Below are 20,563 nucleotides of genomic sequence, written 5' to 3'. Positions count from 1 at the left end.
GTCATAGGTCATTTCAAACATGAATTTAATCCAATGTCACCTTGAACACTAGCAGTTCAATTTTCAAATGTGATTTCATCCAAGTCCTAAAAATTAGGCCAGGAATTTCCTAAAAAATTGGAATTATCGTTTCAAGTTCAATGTATTAAAATCCTATTTAGGAGATGTGACAACTAAGTGTAATGCAGAATCTCAGACTGGATCCAGGAACAGAATGAGGACCTTAATGGGAAAACAAGGGAACTATAAATAAAGCCTAGATGCTAACTAAAGGTAATGTGCCAATATTAGTTCCTTAGTTTTGACAAATATATATTAGAAATGTAGTGATAAAAATGGGAGAAATGGGTGAGGGTATACAGGAACTCTATTATCTTTGCAGCTTTTCTGTAAGTCTAATAATATTCCCCCCAAAATGTTCAATTTTTTAAAAAGTCTACTCAATTTTTAACAAGGTTTAATCATGCAACAAATATTTATAGAGTGTATAGGCACTGTTCTGTGTGCTGGGTACAGGGTGTTGAACAAAATAGACCCATCCCTTCCTTAAGGGAGCGAGGAGACGAATGAGCAGGAAAGACACAAAAAGCAACCTAAATAGTAATTGCAGTTCGTAGTAAGTGCTACCCAAAAAAGAGCAACTTAAATAGCAACTGCAATTTGTAGTAAGTGCTACAAAAAAAGTGCATGAGATATGAGTGGTGTAAAGCTAAAAAGGTCTCTCTGAGGCAGTGGCACTTATTATGAGACCTGAGAGATGGCCAGGCGCCAGCCAGGTAACACCAGGGAGAGAGGGGAGCTTGTTCACCAGCTCAGAGAAAGAAAAGGGGCCAGGAGCACATGCCAGTATGAGCGAGCAAAGCATAATGAGGGTGTGGAAGAGCGGGGCCACCTGAAGAACCCGGCCGGATTAGATCCTGTAGAGACACAGGAAGTCACTAAGGTCTTCTTTTTTTTAATATATTTTTTATTTTTTTATTTTTTATTATTGTTTAAAGTATTACAAATAGTAGTACATATGTCTCTTCTTTCCCCCCCCCTCCCCATTGACCTTCCCCCAGCCTCCCCTACCCCCTGGCACATGCCCTCACCACTAAGGTCTTTAACCAAGAGGAATGGCATGATTCAATTAATGCTTTTAAAAGTTCACAAAGGCTGCTATGTGGATGAGGACTAGAAAGGGGCAAAATAAGAAGCTCCCGCTTCAAGTGCCCACAATTGTTAGAAAAATGAAAGAGAATTAGAAGTTCTCACCCGGGCACGGTCAGGTAGGTCATTGGTAAGTGTCGTTCCCATACCCCAAGGTAGTGGGTTCGATCTCTGGTCAGGGCAACCAATGAATGCATGAATGAGTGGAACAGCAAGCAAATATCTCTCTCTCTCTCTCCCTCTCTCTCTCAGAAAAAAAACAATAAATTAAAAAAAAAGAAATTAAAAGTTCTCAACTTCTAATATTGATTCTCAAAAGTCCCTAAGAAGTAGGTGTGTACATGGATTCTTTAGAACTGCCACCATAGCTCAGGAGGGAAGATGGTGCTCCACGTGGGCCCCAACTCATTTGATCTGGATCTTTCCTCTGAAATGGTTGTGATTTAACATGGGAATGAACACAAACATGAGAGACACCAAATCACATGACCTGGGGCTTAGCAAGATGTCAGCAGCAAAACTCTATAGGCTCTCACACCCTTAGGAATCTTAGCTTTCTCAAGGGATATCTGGTTTTCAGGACCATCAAACCATTACTGACACCTCACTAGTGCCATTTTAGCCTTAGTCCAGGACAAAATATAGAAAATGCAAGACTTCAGAATAGTTTAAATTCAATTCTTGTTTCAAATATACAATGTTCAGTGTCATCCTTGATAGTCTGAAGAAACCGATGTGTTACCCTATCTGACCTAGAAAAGGAAATATTTCTTCCAAACTTGAGGTAACCAATAGCACTTCAATAAAACTTAGTAAGCAGACTGCAGTACTGGCTGAGTGGTTTTTAAACAGAACTCCCTAGAGATGTACACGCTAAACAGGCACTTGGATTTTCTCAGTTTACAGGAATGCAGTGTCTGTAACTTCACTACAGACTTCTTAGGTACAATCTAAGGGCTATCAGGACCAGAGGAAAGAAAAGATCAATCCTGAAGTAAGCCTACAATTTGATATGAAAAACTTTCTATGCAAATCTCTGTGAACCAAATAGCTATTTAGGTAACTATCTTGTCCAGACCATCATTTTTTTTTCTTCCTTAATGTCCTCTTCCCCGACAGTCAATAAGTTTATAGGAGAGAGCCTCTGGCAACACAGTCAATAGGATCAAGAGTGTGCACTTGACACAGATTGGGCCAAGTCCCTTTCCCTAGGAATCTGGACTTAGAAGTAAGTCCAGATTCTTGCTCAATCTGTCTGTTCTCTTGAGTAAAGGATGTATAAGCACTGGAACTGCTGGCAGAGGCTATTTTCAATCATTTGGACAAGAAAAGAGAGAAAACCAGCCTGTAGCAAGAGAGAAGAATGGAGAATGTGTGCCATAAAAATAGATGAGAGGCAGAGAAAAAAAGGGCTTCCCATTTTCACCACAGCCCTCTAGAAACTTATGCAAGCTTACCCTCCTTTTTATTACTGTCACCCTAGGGTAAGTTTTTATTGATTTTAGAGAGAAAGGAAGGAAGAGAGAAAGAGAAAGAGAAACATCTATCGTTTGCCTCCCATACACACCCCAACCAGAGATCAAACCCACAACCTAGGTATACGCCCTCACTGGGAACCAAACCCACAACTTTTGGTGTATGGAACAACACTCCTACCAACTGAGCCACCCAGGCAGGGTTATCTTACTTTATCTTTCTTTATCCCTGCCCTTAAAATCCATGGGAGACCCCAGCATCCTTCCAGTGGCTTCCATTTTTGCTTACCCAAGTTCAAGTGCAATTCTGTGACTAGAAAATAAAGAAGCCCTCACTAACACTCCAGGTCTCTCCATTTTATTTAGTCTCAAATAACTGAGAACCAACTTGCCCAAATTTTTTTATGTAAGATCAACATAGCTCTTATATGTCATAGTTAAAAACTTTGTTACAAAGATTTCTCAATACTACATACTAATGGTAATTATAACTGTTTACAAAATACTACCTATATATACAAAAGAAGCATAAAGCTTATTATCAGGGTATAAACAGAATATGAACTGGGAGACATATTTGGTGTATTCATTTCACCAGTAAGAGACAATTTGATAACTTACTCCAATTAGAATGCTTAAAGCTTATATAAATACCAGAGGCCCAGTGCATGAAATTCATGCCCAGGGGTTGGGGGGGTGGTGTGTGTCCCTCAGCCAGACCTGCACCCTTTCCAATCTGGGATCCTTCTCACAATCCAGGACCACTGGCTCCTAACCACTCACCTGCCTGCCTGCCTAATGCCCCCAACTGCCCTCTCCTGCCGGCCTGATCACCCCTAACTGCCTCTGCCTCAGCCCTCACTACCATGGCTTTGTCCGGAAGGAAGTCAGACATCTGGAAGATGGCCAGTCAACCCGGTCTAATTAGCATATTACCCTTTTGTTCGTATAGATTGTTACCATGAAAACTAATAATAACCACTTCTGGGGGGGGTTACATTTTATTTCTTATAATTATACTAACTTCATACTACTCTGTATTTTTTTAAATATATTTTTATTGGTTTCAGAGAGGAAGAGAGAGGGAGAGAGAGAGATAGAAACATCAGTGATGAGAGAGAATCATTGATCTGCTGCCTCCTGCACACTTCCTACTGGGGATCGAGCCCACAATCCGGGCATGTACCCTTGACCAGAATCGAACCCAGGACCCTTCAGTCCACAGGTCGACGCTCTATCCACTGAGCCAAACCAGCTAGGGCACTACTCTGTATTTTTGAAAGTTGCCTTTCCCCTCATTCAAGTACAGAAAACATTATGAAGGAAATAGGAAAGACACAAATGCAGAAGTTACCACCACAAAGGTAAAGTGGTCATAAAATACCATTTGATGTCATCTCATTCTTTGAATAGACACATCTGTTTGATTCATTCATAGCTAGCAAACTTTTTTATTTCCCTCTGATCTCTACCATCCTGTACTCTTCTTTCCTGTGTGAAAATAATTAGCTCTCCAATTTCTTCAGAGGCAACTGTAATCCTTCATTCACTAGTACAATAAACTTCATTGAACACTCAGAATGTACTAGTCACTTCCCCTAAGAGGAAAATAAATGAATAAAGATAAGTCCTTGCCCTCCCCAGCTCTGTGGGTGAGGTAGCCTGGTACGAACAGCCCAAAATAATGTGCTAAAAGCTGGAGCAGAGGTGAGGAACAGTATTATAGAAGCAGGCAGGGAGGATTAGCCCAGCCTGGGGCAATTGGGAAGCTTTACAAAGGCCAACACATTTAAAACTCAACCTTTAAAGATAAATAGGAGCTTTCCAGAGTGTGATGAAGGAAACAGGAGAGGAAGTTGTTGGGGATCATAATACATTGGGGACAATAGGGTATGAAAACAATGAGCTGCTTAATGAGACTATGTCCAGGGTTGGGGGTGTGGGGGAGGGAGATGTGAAATTAAGAAGGAAAAATGAACTAAAAATTCAACAACTTAAGTTGATTAAGGTGCTTAAATATATGCAAGACTATGTATACATTGTTAATATATAAACCAACAAGAGAAATGTTCAGTATGAAATAAAAAGCATTTGCATGTGTCTATATAGAAAAGGATAGTGTTAACCAAAATGTTAACACTGATCATCTCTGGGTGGTGAAATTATGTGTAATTTTATTTTAATCTCTTTTTGCTTCTCTGCCTTCCAAATTTTCTGCACTAAGCATGCATTACTTTGGAAATTGGAGGGAGGGGAGGCGGGGAATGTGTACTAAAATAAAACAATGTAAGATGGACTCAGATTGTGGTGTGCTCAGAAGTTTGGACTTCATTCCACAGAAAATGAAAATTTATTTCAGGCAATTGATCAGGAAAAAGAGGTGAGCAGATTTGCATTCTAGGGGATTAAATGTTGTTAAGGTGTGCACACTGGATTAGACGAATTTGAGATGTGATGGATAGAACTAAAGCAGTCACAACAGTGACAGAAAGCACTTATTTTGGATGGGATAGATATAGTACAGTTAAGTGAATAAGGGGTATGGGGAAAGGGTAGAGTTTGAGGATAACTCCAGGTTTCCGGGCAATTGGTTGGATACAGATATTAGAAGCTAAAAAACATAATAAGAAGGAAAAGTCACATTTAAGAACAGAATGATAAATTTAGTTTTATGTGTGACATGCCTGGAGGACATCCAGGTGGGAATTCTAGTAGGTAGTTTGAAATACGGATCTGGGTTCAGAAAAAATGAACATAGAAATACAGACAGATGGAAGATGGTAAAGCCACGGGATTGAATGAGCTCGCTCAGGGAAAGGAAAGGGTGAGAAGAGACAGCGGAAGCTGGAACCTTGGGAAATGGTAAGTCATAGCAGCAGTTGGCGAACTTAGAGAGCCACAGGAGCCAAAAGTTAGTAGAGTTCTTTTTGGACACGAGATGGTCAGAGATAGGATCAGTGCAAGGGGAAAAGGTTTTACCATTAACTACGCAACTACCAGTAGGAAACAACCACAGAACCTGGTCACTTACTGGGGAATAGAAAGAACAGAAGGCTGACATAAAACAGAGAAGCAACTGGCCACCATCTGAGATAAAAGGTAGAGTGGGCAGAGGCAACATACACTAGTTTACTGGGTAAGATTCTTCAGCACAAGGTGAGATGTTTTGAAGCCTGTCAAAGCTGACCTGCTGTGTGGCTGCTCTGAGGCAGGGACTTTACCCTCTTTTTTACAAACAAGGAAACTGCTGTCTACCAAGAAAAGTGTCCCAGGTCTCAGAGCCAGTTGCTGGACGGTTTAAAACTAGAATCAATTTCCTAACCACTGTGGCTTAGTTTACTACACAATATACCGCCTCCTATACAAACACAAAAAGAAGGCTCACCCCAAATATATCGATAATGGAATACAGTAAAACAAAATGACTTGACTTGAGTTAAGTAAATGACTTCTTATAGTATACAACCCTCTTACATTTTGACCACTACCCCTTCTCTTTCAGCTAACTTCCACTAGCCTTTGATCTTACAGAGATTTCCAATCTATTGATCCTACCACTTTTCACTCTCCCCAATCATCTTTATTTCCTCTCTTCTTTACTTACTAGCTTTAAATTCTGTGGTCAATCATTATACTAATACTAAAGGCCCAATGTATGAAATTCATACAAGGGGCTCGGCCCTCACAGCCCCAGCTTCATCAGGAAGGTCATCTGGACGGTCATTCTGCTGTTCAGTCTAATTAGCATATTAGCTCTTTATTATATAGGATCTTTCTTACATACGTTCACAACCCCCTGAAAGTTAAATCTTTCTCTACCCTTGCTCCATGCCTATACACTGTGTCAGTGAATACAGCAACATACTGGCTAGTTTCACTTTAAATTTGTGACCAGAAACTTTTAAGTGGGCTCTTTAAGGCAGCCAGACAAGCTTACTGCACTTCCCCAGTTTGTACACTCTCCTTATTTAACTATTCACGCATTCTCTCTCCTCCAACCCCTATCACCTCCTCCCAAATCCTCACTCTCAGTAGATGACCTTGCTTTCTATTCTGAGAAAACTAAGGCAACAAGAAGAAAACCTCAACAGACTCCCACCATCTCAGCTATCCATCTTCCAGAACCTGCACCCACACACTCTGCCCTATATCCATCTAAAGTAAAGCAATGTCCCTTCCCTTGTGCACTAAATGTGATACCCTATCTCTCCAACATCATTAATTTTCTTTCTCTATTGAATCATTCTCACGTGCATGCAAATATGCTGCTATATCTGCCATTAAAAATAAAAACCTTATTAACATACTATCCCCATTTCTTCTTGATCTCCTTTGCACAAAAACCCTTGAAGACTGTCTATGCTCCAATTCCTTCCTCTAATTCTCTCTAAACACATTCTAACCCATGTTATACTACTTTACCTGCTCTGTCAAGGTAGCCAATGGCACCCAATTGCCAAATCCATGGTCAGTTATCAGTCTTCATTTCACTTGACCTTTCTGCAGCGCTGGACTCAGCTAATCCCCTCCCTCTGAAACCCTTCTCTGGCTTCTAGGGTATCACAGCTCCTGGTTTTCCTCCTACCTCCCTGGGAGCTCCTTCTTGGTCTCTTTTAATGACTCCCCTCTTCTCCCCAGTCTCTCAATGTCTGAGTGCCCCTCAGGTCAGTCCTTGCTCTTCTTCTCTTCTCTGTAGCATTCATTTCTTGGAGATCTCATCAGTCTTAGGCTTGAGATAACATCCAAATGCTGGAAAATCTCTACTTTATATCTCCATTCAGACATCTCCAGCCTTGTTCAACATTTCCAACTACATTTAACCTTTCCAAAATGTTATCAATGTTATCCTTAGCCTCTAACCCCCTAAACTTCTCTGCTTTGAAGCCTTCCACACTGCAGTCACTGGCAACTCAAACTCGGTCCAATCAGAAAAGATGGGATCACTTTTTACTCCTCTCTTTCTTGCAGATACCATATCCAACCCATCAGGAAACTCTATTGGCTCTAATTTCAATTACATCCAGAATCTGACCACCTCTAGTGCTATCACTCCGATTCAAACTATGATCATCTTTCACCCAGGTAATTACAATAACATACTAACTAGTCTCTCTGCTTCCACCCCTGCCCCAACAGAGCAGTCAAATTGGTCCTTTTGAAAGGTGAGTCCAGTCACATCACTCCTCTGTCAAAACCCTGAATAGACTTACAAGCCAAACCACTTACAATGCCGATAAGTCCCTACTTCATCTAAGCCCCTGTATCATAGTGACCTCATCTCCAACCACTTCCCCAACTGTTCACCCCATTTCATCCATGCAGGCCTCGTTGCTCTTTCTCTAGCATGCCAGGTATCTCCACTTTGGAGCTTTGCACTGGCTGCTCCCTCTGCCTGAAATGTCATCCTCCTGATGTCCACGTGGCTAACTCCCTCACATCCTTCAGGTCTTTGCTCAATTGTGTCCTCCTCAGTGAGGCCTTATATTACCATCTTATTTAAGATTGCTAAATCACTACCCCCTTCAGAATTTTTTTTAAATTTATTTTATTGATTTTTTTACAGAGAGGAAGGGAGAGAGATAGTGAGTTAGAAACATTGAGAGAGAAACATTGATCAGCTGCCTCCTGCACACCCCCTACTGGAGATGTACCTGCAACCAAGGTACATGCCCTTGACCGGAATCGAACCTGGGACCCTTCAGTCCGAAGGTCGACGCTCTATCCACTGAGCCAAACCAGGTAGGCCTTCAGAATATTTTTATCCTTTTTATACTGTTGTAGTTTTCTAAAGCAGCTACCACCTTGAAATATACTAGATTATTTGTTTATTTGTCTGTCTGCTCCCACTAGAACTTAAGCTCTGAAAAGGAAAATACTTTTGTCTGTTTTGTTCACTGATGTATTCCTGGCATATAGGAGGTACTCAATTAACACCTGTTGAAGGAAAGATCTATTTCCCCTAGCAGACCATAAGTAACTAGAGGCTAGACAGGTGCTTTATTCATCTCCATACCATTTATATGTATCTGAATAAAATATATGTATTTTACATCAGCCTGACGACTAGAATTTGTTCTGGACAAGTACTCATTTCCCTGATTGCAGGGGTGGCATCAGGATGCACTATCATGAGGCTGATCATTGATGCATATTCTCAGGTGAGTCCCCACCTACTTCTAAAAAGGTAAACAGCATGGGTATCAGGAGATCATCCCATCTTTAAGGCCTCATACACGAGCAGTCAGAAAACCAGAAAGTCACCTTGCCTTTACATATTATATATTCCTCACCACAGTGTTTTCATAAATACTATATCCCCACAGACATCTCCCAAGCTGTTAATCATGCCTGGTAACAGCTAAATCAGTTGACCATACTGTACTGGTTTGGTTCAATGTGTTTGTTTACTAGTGAAAGCCTGAATTAAGGGTAGAATTGTTTCATAGTGCTCGGCTGCCTGGCCTTCTTCCAGCTCTCTCCTCTCCTATTCCTTCACTGTGCAATCTCTTTCTACCTCTGAAAGCACAAGAAACCTAAAAGTCATTTGACTATCATGTAATTCTCTCTCCTTGGGAGTTCCTCTGCCTTCACTGTTTGAACTCCGTGGCCTGAAGTTAGGTTAAGTGCCCATCCCAAATAACTATGCCAAATGCATCTTTATCCATTTTAGCTTCGGCTACTGTCTTGGCCAAAGCCCATCCCTCTTTTGTCTTGTTACTGTAGGGCAAATGAAACATGTGTACCTATTTCAGCAAGTAAGAAAAGGTAATATGAACATGTCTTTATTTAAAATGTCACTTTTCCAGTATTCTTTTTTGTTTGTTCTTTCTTAACCAAAGTTCCATTGTTATAAAAATCATAACAATATACTACCTTGAGTCTTGTAATTTCACAGGTAATTTCTACATTCTCTAAGAAGCCAAAATCCATGGTTCCTAATAAAAATATTCATGGGTGAAATCTACAGAACATGGTATCCTAGTGCCTTCACTTATGTTTCTAGGGTTAAAAAAGAAATCCTTTGCCAACAAGGGGGAAATGAGTTTTTGAGTCTGTAGTACAAAGACTTCAAACTGCATTCCACAGCATGTTATTTTCTTTCCAGAAAATTCTAACACTATATAATTACTTTTGTAGGAAAATGAATAATGTAAGCCTCTAATGCTAAAAACAGCTAGACAGAAACCATCCAAATCCGATAGGCCTTTCCTGAAGCCAAATGAAATATTAAAATAGAAAATATCTGTGTAAAGACAGCCATGGAAGAATTGAATTATTATTCAATAGAGATGGACCATAGTGGAGGAGAAAGTTACATGGAAAAAAAAAGTGTTTTCTGGTTATGTGTCAAGGTTTGTCTGCTTCAGATGCACTGCAATGTTACTTGTACCCCAAAATGTCACAGAAAAATACAAATCAGAAATGCTTCCAGGAGCTTCCAAGCCTTCTGGTTAAAAATAAGCAAAAACATAAATTAAGCTCCATCCATTGCGACAGAAATGCATTGATATAGAAGAAGTGAAACCCCGCTTGCATGGGAATTAAGCCGCAGCTTACTCCCCCAAGAGAGAAACAAAAAACGAGCTCCTGTTAGGTCGCTTGGCAGAACTAATCCCAGTAAATACAGCCAGTGGGTTTGTGTGTTGGGGGAGGGGGTCGGAGTAGAGCGCACCTCACCTCCCTCCCCTCAAAACTGCCCGGGAACCGGGAGAGCATCGGTGCCGCAGGACCTGTTTAGCCAGAAGAGAGTGGGTACCGAACAGAATGGGGCTCAGAGGAAGCCGCGACGTGCGGAGGGCAGCGCGGGCGGGTGGCCCTGTCGCGCCTCCACCCGCCCCGCCCCCGCCCCAGTCGTGTGCCTGCATCTCTGGCTCCCAGCTCCAGGACTCCGGACTCTGAGAGCTGAGCGGGTTCTTTCTCTGCCCAGGATTGAGAACCTCCCCAAGACGTTTTAACAGGAGTAATTCCCGCGCTGGTAACGTCTCCGAAGCCAGAGAGCAGGCTGACCCAGCCGGCGCCAGGACCCAAGTCTGGACCCGCCGCCCGGCCGGCTCCACCCCCGAACCTACCCACCTGCGTACTAGGCACCCCGCCCGCAGCCTGGCACCCAGTAGGGGCTTTCGGGGAGTACAGCCCCAAGGGCTGACTTCCCGCTAAGTAAACAGCCATGTTCATCTCCTCGGGTAGTAAATAAGCCAGGGGTGAAGGGCCGACGGCGCGTCTAGAGAGCTCACCGGGTCCCCTCTGCGCCTCTGCCCCGAAGGCTGCGACTGTTTCCAAACTCCTAGGAGCAAACGACGGGGCCCCCATGTCTCTTCCATGGTTCAGCACCGAGGACAGCGCACATACGTTTCACCCAGTGACCCCGCGGCCAGGAGGGCGGCATCCGCGGCACAGCAAGGCTGCAGGTGTCCGGACGGCGCTCCCTCCCGCCTCCCACCCCTTTCGGCGCCTCGAGCAGGGCAGCCCCACGGCGTCTTACTTTTCTGGCTGGAGTAACCCGGGTAGTAGCCATAGTAGCCGGTGATTCGCAAGATCCGGTCCTCGATGGTGGCCACCCCGTTGGGGGCCGCCTTGACATCCATAGAGAGCGCCGGGCGGCGGCCCCGGGCTTGGCGGGGCGGAGAGGGCAGCGCGGGGCCCGGGAGCTGGCGCAGGTGCCGCCGCCGCCTCCGGTGCCGAGGTTGCAGCTGGTGCTCTCGCGCCCGGGCTCTGACTGCACCGCCCGGCGCAGCACCGGCTCCGCATCACAGCGGCGGCGGCGGCGGCCCCCACTCCGGCCGTCCTCTCCGTCAGCCTGGCAGCTCTCCCGCCCGCCACCCGGCGCATCGCTGCCCGAACAGCGCCCCCTCACCTCCGACGCCCACCGCGGCCGGGCGGGTGTGGGCGCCCCACCTGGCCTCCGACTCTCATCATTAACCCTTTTGCGCCCCTTCCCCGAAGAGTAGACATCCCCCGACCCACCTGACTGAGGGATGTTTGGTCCAGGGGAGTGGAAAAGGGGAGGGTGAGATGGTGGCAGGGCCTCAGCGGGGAGGGGTGGGGTCGGGGGCGGGAGAGAGATTCAAGTGGGGAAAGGGCTGCTCACGGGAGAGATGCACACTGTCGCTCGGAGAGGTGATCCCTCGGGGCGCCTACACCATCTGGGCCAGCCTGATGTGCAAGATTAACGTCTACACCCCAGGCGTTAATCAGTTCTTGAAACTTGCCCAAAAGACAGTCTTATTGTAGGAAATGAAAAGAAAATGAGGCCCCTCAGCAGGTGGGAGTAATGGAGTGATTATCCAGGTATTAGGGACCCAAGGACTTGAAGAGATCAAGCCACCACCAAGGTCTGACGGTCTAGGTCAGGGGCCCTCCATCCTCCCAGCGAAAACATAACAGGCTTGGGAGACGCAGCTGCGCACAGCATGTTTATTTTGCCATTCCAAATGCCCTGAGGAGAGATGGTTTTCTTCTTTACTGCCGAAAAGTCAGGGGGGAAGCCCTTCTAACGGTGACTATCTGGGCCGGTGAAAGTTTTAGCTACAGTCTCCAGACTTCCATCTGAGTCTAGAACGTCCTTGAGGCTGTGTGCTCAGAGGGAGCACCCTCCCCTGGGCTGTGACTGTGCTTTGGCTAGTGACCCACCGGCTAGTCAGAGAGCAGTGGGATGGTTTCTGTATTCTTGGTTTGCAGTCACAGCTCCTGATACATAATCTTCAGCGACTCATCTCAGAAACTAAAGGTGTGTGAGTGTGTGGGGTGGGGTGTCAGCTCATCAGCTTAGAGGTCATTATGTCCACCTTCCATCCAGAGCCAGCTGCAGACATCCCTGCCAGATTTCACATTTCTAAAGATTGGGGGGGGGGGGGGAGAGAATAAAAGCATGTAATCAGTTCCCCATCCAAAACCACCAATGGATCTATCACGCCATTCTGCCTTCAAGCATTTTCCACATTGTGTGTGGGTCCTTCAGAGGGAAGAAATATGCAAACTTTTTTAAAAAGATGAATAGGTATAAGCATATAAAAATGCAGTATTACATGGGCTGGGAGAGTTCAAGGGGGAGGGGGGAATAAATAAATTGCAGTATTACATTTCACAGTGTGTTGAGGGTTTTCACCTGGACACAAAGCCTAGTACAGAATCCTGAGAGTGGAGTGAATTTGAGACGATTGTGCCTGGGAGAAAGTTCATAATGAAACCAATTTCCTCCCACACCTGCTTTCTGGGCTAGGAAAGATGGAAGGGTCGAAGGAAGTAAAAGGTCAAGATAAAGTTAAAGGAAAAAGCAACTCTATGCAATGGTGGGGAGCTGAGCATTTAGAGCAAAAATGAAAGGATAATACCTCTACATTTCCACTGCCCCCCCCCCCACCTGAAGTCATTTTCAGCAAATTTTTATTGTTTTTATTTCTGTGGTAAACCTTATATAAAATGTATGCATTGTACATAGTAAAATTGGTTGATCCCATTAATTGATGTCCTTTTTATTTAGTTTCTGTAAAACAAATTTGCCTATATTACATCTAATATGTGTTTTAATAACATCATAATCAGTAGCATATTAACATATAAATTCAATAAGAAAGAAATTAAAAAACAATTTAAGCAAAAACCTTCTAATGTAACAGGAATATAAATATGCAGAGACTTTAAAGACAAGTGGCTTTGTCCTATTAATGTTTATAATTTATCTTACCATAATTAATATATGTAAATTCTAAATTATACTTGTTATATAAGTTCTTGCCTTCTTCCCAAGTTTTGCTTTGTTTACAGAAATTTCCAGAGAAATTTCCAGAGTAAGTGGAAATGTATTTAACTGGATCTCATTCACACAAACAGCAAATTCAACATATTTTTAAGTAAAGTAAATATTATACTCATGAGAGTCTATGTTTCTGAAAGAAAGTATAAAAATTCTCAAACCAACCTAGAAATTAATTTTAAAATGGCAGAGCATTTACAAATTTCTCTGTAATCATCTATAATAGGGTGACTAAAACAGTAAATTCAAGCAGATGCTATACCCTAGGACACACTTTTTTCATTTTTTTTCATTGATTTTATTGGGGTGACATCGGTTAATAAAATTATATAGATTTCAGGTTATACAATTCTGCAATACATCATCTGTATATTGTATTGGGTGTTTACCACCCCAAGTCAAGTCTTCTTCCATCACCATTTACTTCCCCTTTACCCTCTTTACCTCTCCCCACCCCCATCCCCTTTGACAATCACCATATTGTTGTCTGCATGAGTCTCCTTTCTTTTCTTTGCTTAATCCCTTCACCCTTCTCACCCAGCCCTCACCCATCTCCCCTCTGACAGCTCTAGGGCACACTTTTGTTTTAATGAAATAGAAATCCTACAATTATATGTTAAAAAGCAAATTTCTGTTAGTAATGAGGACTCTTTGATACACTCGATAAACGTTTTTTTAGCCTTTCAAATGTCATTTTAGATTAAAAATGATTGAAAGTGTTTTGAGGGGAGAATTTTTTAAAAAACATGTTTATATGTTTGCCTCAGTCTACCAGTTTTGACAAGTGCAAATATAAAAATTCCAGTTTACAAAATGTAAATTATCAATGTGCCTCAAACCTGCTCTGAAATATAAGGAAAAATATAAATAAACAAATGAAGAATGAAGGTAGTTATTTGATTAACAAAATGGTTCCTTATAGTAGCCAGAGTCACATAGCCAATTTCCCTAGTAAATCAAACAGTAAATCAATTTCCTACATAAATCATAACTTGACCTACAAAAATTTGGTTTATATGCAACTTTATAGGAATATTTCTACTACAATAAGCACTGGGCAGCTGTCTGTGATTTCAAGGGACTTTTGATATCTGGACCATATTTATTTTGATAGTCTGTTATAGTCAGATTAGATATTTATACTGAGTATACAGAACTGAGCTATTTGTGTTGTAAAAAAAATGCCAAATCATTTATAAAATAGCTCATGTGATAGTCACTTACAGTATTTGTGTCTGATGCTGAAAAAAACTATATCAAGTAATAACATTAGAAACTAAATATGATCACTGGGTATAAATTCTATTCCAGGATATAGAATACCACATCAGCCTTTATTCTTTGGAAGGGTTAGTAAAATAAGATCCATGCAATCTAGTCTTCCTTACTTTGATTAGCAGCTAGGAGTCAGAAAATCTGGGGATTAAGTCTTTTCAACCACCTGTGTGGAGTTACCAAGGAAAGATGCTGAAAGAAGAGAATATGACCTTTTTTCCCCTCTGGGAAACTAATATAATGTACCTCCCTCCTTGAGCCAAGAGGAACTTGGCTGTTTGGAGAGCCAAGAATTTTTAAGCTTTAATACCAAAGGGCCAGTTTTTGCTTTGTACAATCGTCAACACTATAAAGAGTTGACCCCACGTAGTTTGCACAGTTGGTGTTTAAAAGCATCTGGTATCTGGCCAACAAGGTGATAAGCACTGACATCTTGGAAGGAAAAAAGGAAACACGTGGTCTTCATATTCCATTTTCAGGAAAGCCATTCTGAGTATTCAGCCACCAAGTAACCAGCTGCCCACTTGGAATGCTGACACCGCTTTTTGATCCCAACCTTAGGCAATGGTAGGTGTTGTTGTTAATTTACCTTTCAGCTCATGGCAGGACTGAAAGGGGCTGGGAGCTCAGCACTCAGTGTCTAAGAAGTCAATCTTCATTTGAGTACTGTTTCTGAGGCCCAACTCTGGAAATGCATTGAAGTTCTTTGGAGAAAGTCTTAATTTCAAAGAATATACTCAAATTCTAGAAATTATTTATAACCTTAATATCTCTCTCTCTCTCTCTCTCTCTCTCTCTCTCTCTCTCTCTCTCTCTCTCTCTCCCCACCTCCCTGGGCTCTCTTTAGCTCTTTCTCTGTCTCTCTCCCTCTTGCCACCCTCCCTCTGTAACTCCATTCTTCTCTTTTCTTCTCCTCCCTCTCCTTCAGTCATATAACACACTGATTTAGTCATAAACTTTAGAGCCACTCTGCCTGGGGTCAAATCTCACCATTTTCTAAGGGTATGACCTTGGGTAAGTCTCCTGAACTTTCTTTCTTTTTTTTTTTTTAATAAATCTTTATTCAGATTATTACAATTGTTTCTCCTTTCCCCCCCCCATAGCTCCCCTCCCCCCAGTTCCCACCCACCTTCTGCCCTTACCTCCCCCACACTGTCCTCATCCATAGGTATATGATTTTTGTCAAGTCTCTTCATGAACCCCCCATACCCTTTTCCCCTGAGATTTATCAGTCCACTCCCTTTCTATGCCCCTGATTCTGTTATATTCACCAGATTATTCTGTTCCTCAGGTTTTTAATTCACTTGATTTTTAGGTTCACTTGTTGATAGATATGTATTTGTTGTTCATAATTTTTATCTTTACTTTTTTCTTCTTCCTCTTCTTTAAGAATACCTTTCAGCATTTCATATAATACTGGTTTGGTAGTGATGAACTCTTTTAGCTTTTTCTTATCTGTGAAGCTCTTTATCTGCCCTTCAATTCTGAATGATAGCTTTGCTGGGTAGAGTAATCTTGGTTGTAGGTTCTTGCTATTCATCACATTGAAAATTTCTTGCCACTCCCGTCTGGCCTGCACAGTTTCTGTTGAGAAATCAGCTGACAGTCGTATGGGTGCTCCCTTGTAGGTAACTAACTGTTTTTCTCTTGCTGCTTTTAATATTCTCTCTTTGTCTTTTGCTCTTGGCATTTTAATTATGATGTGTCTTGGTGTGGTCCTCTTTGGATTCCTTTTGTTTGGGGTTCTGTGCACTTCCTGGACTTGTAAGTCTATTTCTTTCACCAGGTGGGGGAAGTTTTCGGTCATTATTTCTTCAAATAGGTTTTCAGTATGTTGCTCTCTCTCTTCTTCTGGCACCCCCATAATTCTGATGTTGGTACGCTTGAAGTTGTCCCAGAGTCTTCTTACACTATCTTCAACTTTTTGGATTTTTTTTTTTTTTTTTTTTGCTTTTTGCTTTTTCGGTTGAGTGTTTTTGCTTCTTTGTATTTCAATTCTTTGACTTGATTTTTGTGTTCCTCTAGTCTGTTTTTGGATCTCTGTATAATATTTTTTATTTCAGTCAGTGTATGTTTAATTTCTAGTTGGTCCTTTTTCATATCTTCGAGGGTCTCATTATATTTATCAGCCTTTTCTAGGATATTCTTGAAAAGCCTTATAACCGTGGTTTTGAATTCTATATCCAGTCGTTTGTTTTCCTCCATTTCTTTCGTTTGTGATCTGATTCTTTGATGCTGCATTTTCACTGCTTCCCTGAGTTGGTAAGGTAGATTTGTGTGCTAGGTTTCCAATATGGCCCAGTGGGTCTGCCTCCCCAGTTAACCTGAGGTGGACACTCTTGGTGCACCCCTTTGTGGACTGTGTGTACAGCCTTGTTGTAATTAAGTCTTGATTGTTGTTGGTATCACTGGGAAGAATTGACCTCTAGGCCAGTTGGCTGTAAGGATCAGCTGTGTCTATGCTGGGAGAAGTTTGGTGCTGGAGACAGGCTTATAGGATTAGACTTGCCAAATTGCAATAGCCTCTGTGCTCAGCTTGGATGGGGTGGAGTCTCAGTCTTGGCTTCCTGTCAGCCTTGCCCTTGCGCACACGTGCGCACCTTCAGACCTCTGCCTTCCCCGGCTCCCGAGTCTCCGCCCGAGAGTCCAGACTCCCCCCACAAGAGCGTGGATCCCCAGGGGCTCGCCTGGAACTGGGGTTCACTGCAGTCAGAAACTGGGGCTCAGTGCAGTCAGGAGCCTCTGACTCCCTTCCACTAGGGAAAGCCTGTGGCAACCTCCGCAGCCTTTGTGCGCACTGGCACGCGCGCGCCTTCAGTCCTCTGCCTTCCCCGGCTCCCGAGTCTCCGCCCGAGAGTCCAGATTCCCCCCGTAAGAGCGTGGGTCCCCAGGGGCTCGCCCAGAACTGGGGTTCAGTGCAGTCAGAATTGGGGTTCAGTGCGGTCAGGGGCTTCCTTCCTCCTTCCGCCAGAGAAAGTCAGCCAGGCTCTCAGCCGCCCTTCCTCTCTGCACGCACAAAGACCCTTTGCCGAACCTCCAATTCTCTGTGAGCTTTTCTCTTTCCTTCTAGTTGTAGAATTTTCACTCAGCCAGCTTTCCTGTGGTTCTGGATGGTGTCCGTTCTGTCTTTTAGTTGTAGTTTTGAAATTGTTGTGCGAGGCAGCAGTTTAGGTGCTTACCTATGCCGCCATCTTAGTTTCTCTCCCTGAACTTTCTATGATTCAATTTTCTCATCTGTAAAATAGGAATATTGTAGCTATTGTACCTACCTCATGGAACTATTGTGAAGATTAAATGAGTTTATATTCATAAAGAGTTATAACTCTGGTTGACATATAATAAGCTTCATAAAAGCTAGCTATCATTATTATTTTGATTTTTGCATGCACAGAACTCTCTGAGCTTCAGGTTTCTCCTCTGTAAAATGGGCTCATACTCTCTTCATAATAGTGTTGTCATGGTGGTTAAGTGAGATAATACATGAAAATACCTTACCAAGGTCTGGCACATAGTAGGTACACAATAAAAATTCATTTTCTTCTCCCACTCCACCCCTGCCCTGCCCATTATTTATTACTAAAGTTAATTCACACTTTAACACTTCATTCACATTACTAGGAATTTCTTTGTGGCAATCACTTTAGAAAGTCTCCTTTAATCCTTTCAACCATGGCAATAACCACTTGAGACAGATCTTGGGACCACATTGGCAGGCCAATGGGACAGGTGAGCTGCACTATTTAAGGGCTTTGTGGAAAGAGAAGCTGCTAAGGATCAGCAGTTCTTCTTCCCTTTGAGAAGACCTGAGAGCACAGAGAGTTTGCTTCAAACTGAGAATGGGACAAAGGATGGCGGTCCCCAGGCATGAGAAGGACTTGGGTCCTGCTAGATGACAGTATCCCCGAGAAATGGAGTGGCCTCAGAGGGATCACAGTGTGGTGCCCTGAGGGAGACTCAGCCATTAGCCCTGGGCTTCCCAACCTCAGTGGAGATGCTGGTGCCCCCATGCTTTGCCCACAGGCAGCAGAGCCACCAGCTCAGAGGGATGGAATGTGAGCTTGACTAGTGAACATCTCAACAGTGACCAGGGGGCTCAAGACCAGAATGTCTCCATGATGCTTGAGCTTAGCCAAAGACCTCTGACTGCATAACCCTGCACCAGAGGATCCCAGTAATACTGAGATTGAATTTCCCACTATTCCTATGAGGGACAGGGACTCAGAGTAAGATTTATAGCATATAAAGCTAATAAAGATTTTTATAACCTTTTTGAGCAGCCATGTTGGTGGTTATACATTCAAACCAGCTGTATATTCATTTTACAAATCCTATCTAATAAAAGAGTAATATGCAAATTAACCATCACTCCGCTACACCCACAAGCCACATCCACCAGCCATGCCCACCAGCCAATCAGGAGCTAATATGCAAATAAACCCAACCAAGATGGCTACCACCATAGAGAGCAGGAGGGAGGCATGGGTTTCCCCGTCAATGGAGGAAGCCAAGCTTTCCGCCTGCCCTTGCCTCCACTCAAGGCTACAAAGTTTCAATGATAGAAGATACATAAACCCAAACAGAAATGGCGGCAGCCACGGAGCTGGAAAGAGCAGGAGGCTAGGGTTGCCCGTGGTGATGGAGGAAGCCAAGCTTCTGCAGCCCTGGCCGGCCCAGGCCTCCCTTAAGGCTACAAAGTTTCAATTATAGAAGATACATAAATCCCCCCCAAAATGGCTGCTACCATGGAGCAAGCAGAAGGCTTGGCTCCGCTCCAGGCTACAAAGTTTCAATTGTAGAAGATAAGTAAACCCCAGATACCAGGGCCTCCACTTGGGTTGCCAGGGGGCGTGACCGGCCTGCAAACCACCACAGGCCCCTCGCCCAGGCTGCCCCATGCCCCAAGGGAACCCCCACCCTGATCCGGGACACCCTTCAGGGAAAACCAGCTGGCCCCCACCCGTGCACCAGGCCTCTATCCTATCTAATAAAAGAGTAATATGCAGATTGACCATCACTCCAACACACAAGATGGCTGCCCCCATGTGGTCAAAGATCCTGCCCCCATGTGGACACAAGATGGTCACCACAAGATGGCCAGCAGGGGAGGGACCAGGTCTCCAAGAGAGGGCAGTTGTGGGCGATCAGGTCTGCAGGGGAGGGCAGTTAGGGGTGACCAAGCTGGCAGAGGAGGGAAGTTGGGGCGACCAGGCCTGCAGGGAAAGGCAGTTGGGAGGGACCCAGGCCTGCAGGGGAGAGCAGTTGGGGGGACCAGGCCTGCAGGGGAGAGCAGTTGGGAGGGACCAGGCCTGCAGGGGAGGGCAGTTAGGGGTGACCAGGCCTGCAGGGGAGGGCAGTTAGGGGCAAACAGGCTGGCAGGGGAGCAGTTAGGCATCAATCAGGCTGGCAGGGGAGTGGTTAGGGGGTGATCAGGCTGGCAGGCAGAAGCGGTTAGGGGCAATCAGGAAAGCAGGCAGGCAAGCAGTTGGGAGCCAGCAGTCCTGGATTGTGAGAGGGATGTCCGACTGCCCATTACACGGGCAGTCGGACATCCCTCGAGGGGTCCCAGATTGGAGAGGGTGCAGGCTGGGCTGAGGGACACCCCCTCCCCCCGTGCACGAATTTCATGCACCGGGCCTCTAGTAAGACTATAAACATCTAAAAACACCATGCACTCACAACCTCAAACCTACTGCACATTGATATCATACAAGGCTTCTGTAAGATACCTGCTAAAAACACCAATCTGAATTTCAGAGGGAAGGTTGGGGTGGATGAGTGGGGGGGGGGGGGAGAGATCAACCAAAATTTGTATGCATATATGTATAACCCATGGACACAGGTGGTGAAGGCCTGGGGTGGGCGGTGGAGTGGATTGGAGGGGATCAATGCGGGGAGAAAGGGGACATAGGTA

At 43.9% G+C, this 20,563-nt stretch overlaps 1 protein-coding gene across 5 annotated transcripts in view; it reads right to left on the bottom strand.

The window, feature by feature from the left end:
• Window positions 1–11,472, bottom strand: part of SLC35F4 (solute carrier family 35 member F4) — a 177,555-nt gene extending 166,083 nt beyond the window's left edge. Inside the window, exon 1 of one of the 5 annotated variants that reach the window (XM_080665521.1) lies at window positions 11,107–11,472. In XM_080665521.1, coding sequence (XP_080521647.1) covers window positions 11,107–11,209 — 103 coding nt within the window. In that variant the 5' untranslated portion in view covers window positions 11,210–11,472. Of the gene's footprint in view, window positions 1–10,858; window positions 11,054–11,106 lie in introns of those variants that run through there. The other 4 variants (XM_080665519.1, XM_080665522.1, XM_080665520.1 and 1 more) reach the window with 4 other exon arrangements.
• Window positions 11,473–20,563: the final 9,091 nt, after the last annotated feature.

The sequence above is a fragment of the Plecotus auritus genome (genome assembly GCF_963455305.1).
Source record: "Plecotus auritus genome assembly, chromosome: 1".
NCBI classification, from domain to species: domain Eukaryota; kingdom Metazoa; phylum Chordata; class Mammalia; order Chiroptera; family Vespertilionidae; genus Plecotus; species Plecotus auritus.
The sequence above is the reverse complement of the archived record's forward strand: the minus strand, read 5'-3'. Positions and strand labels throughout refer to the sequence as shown.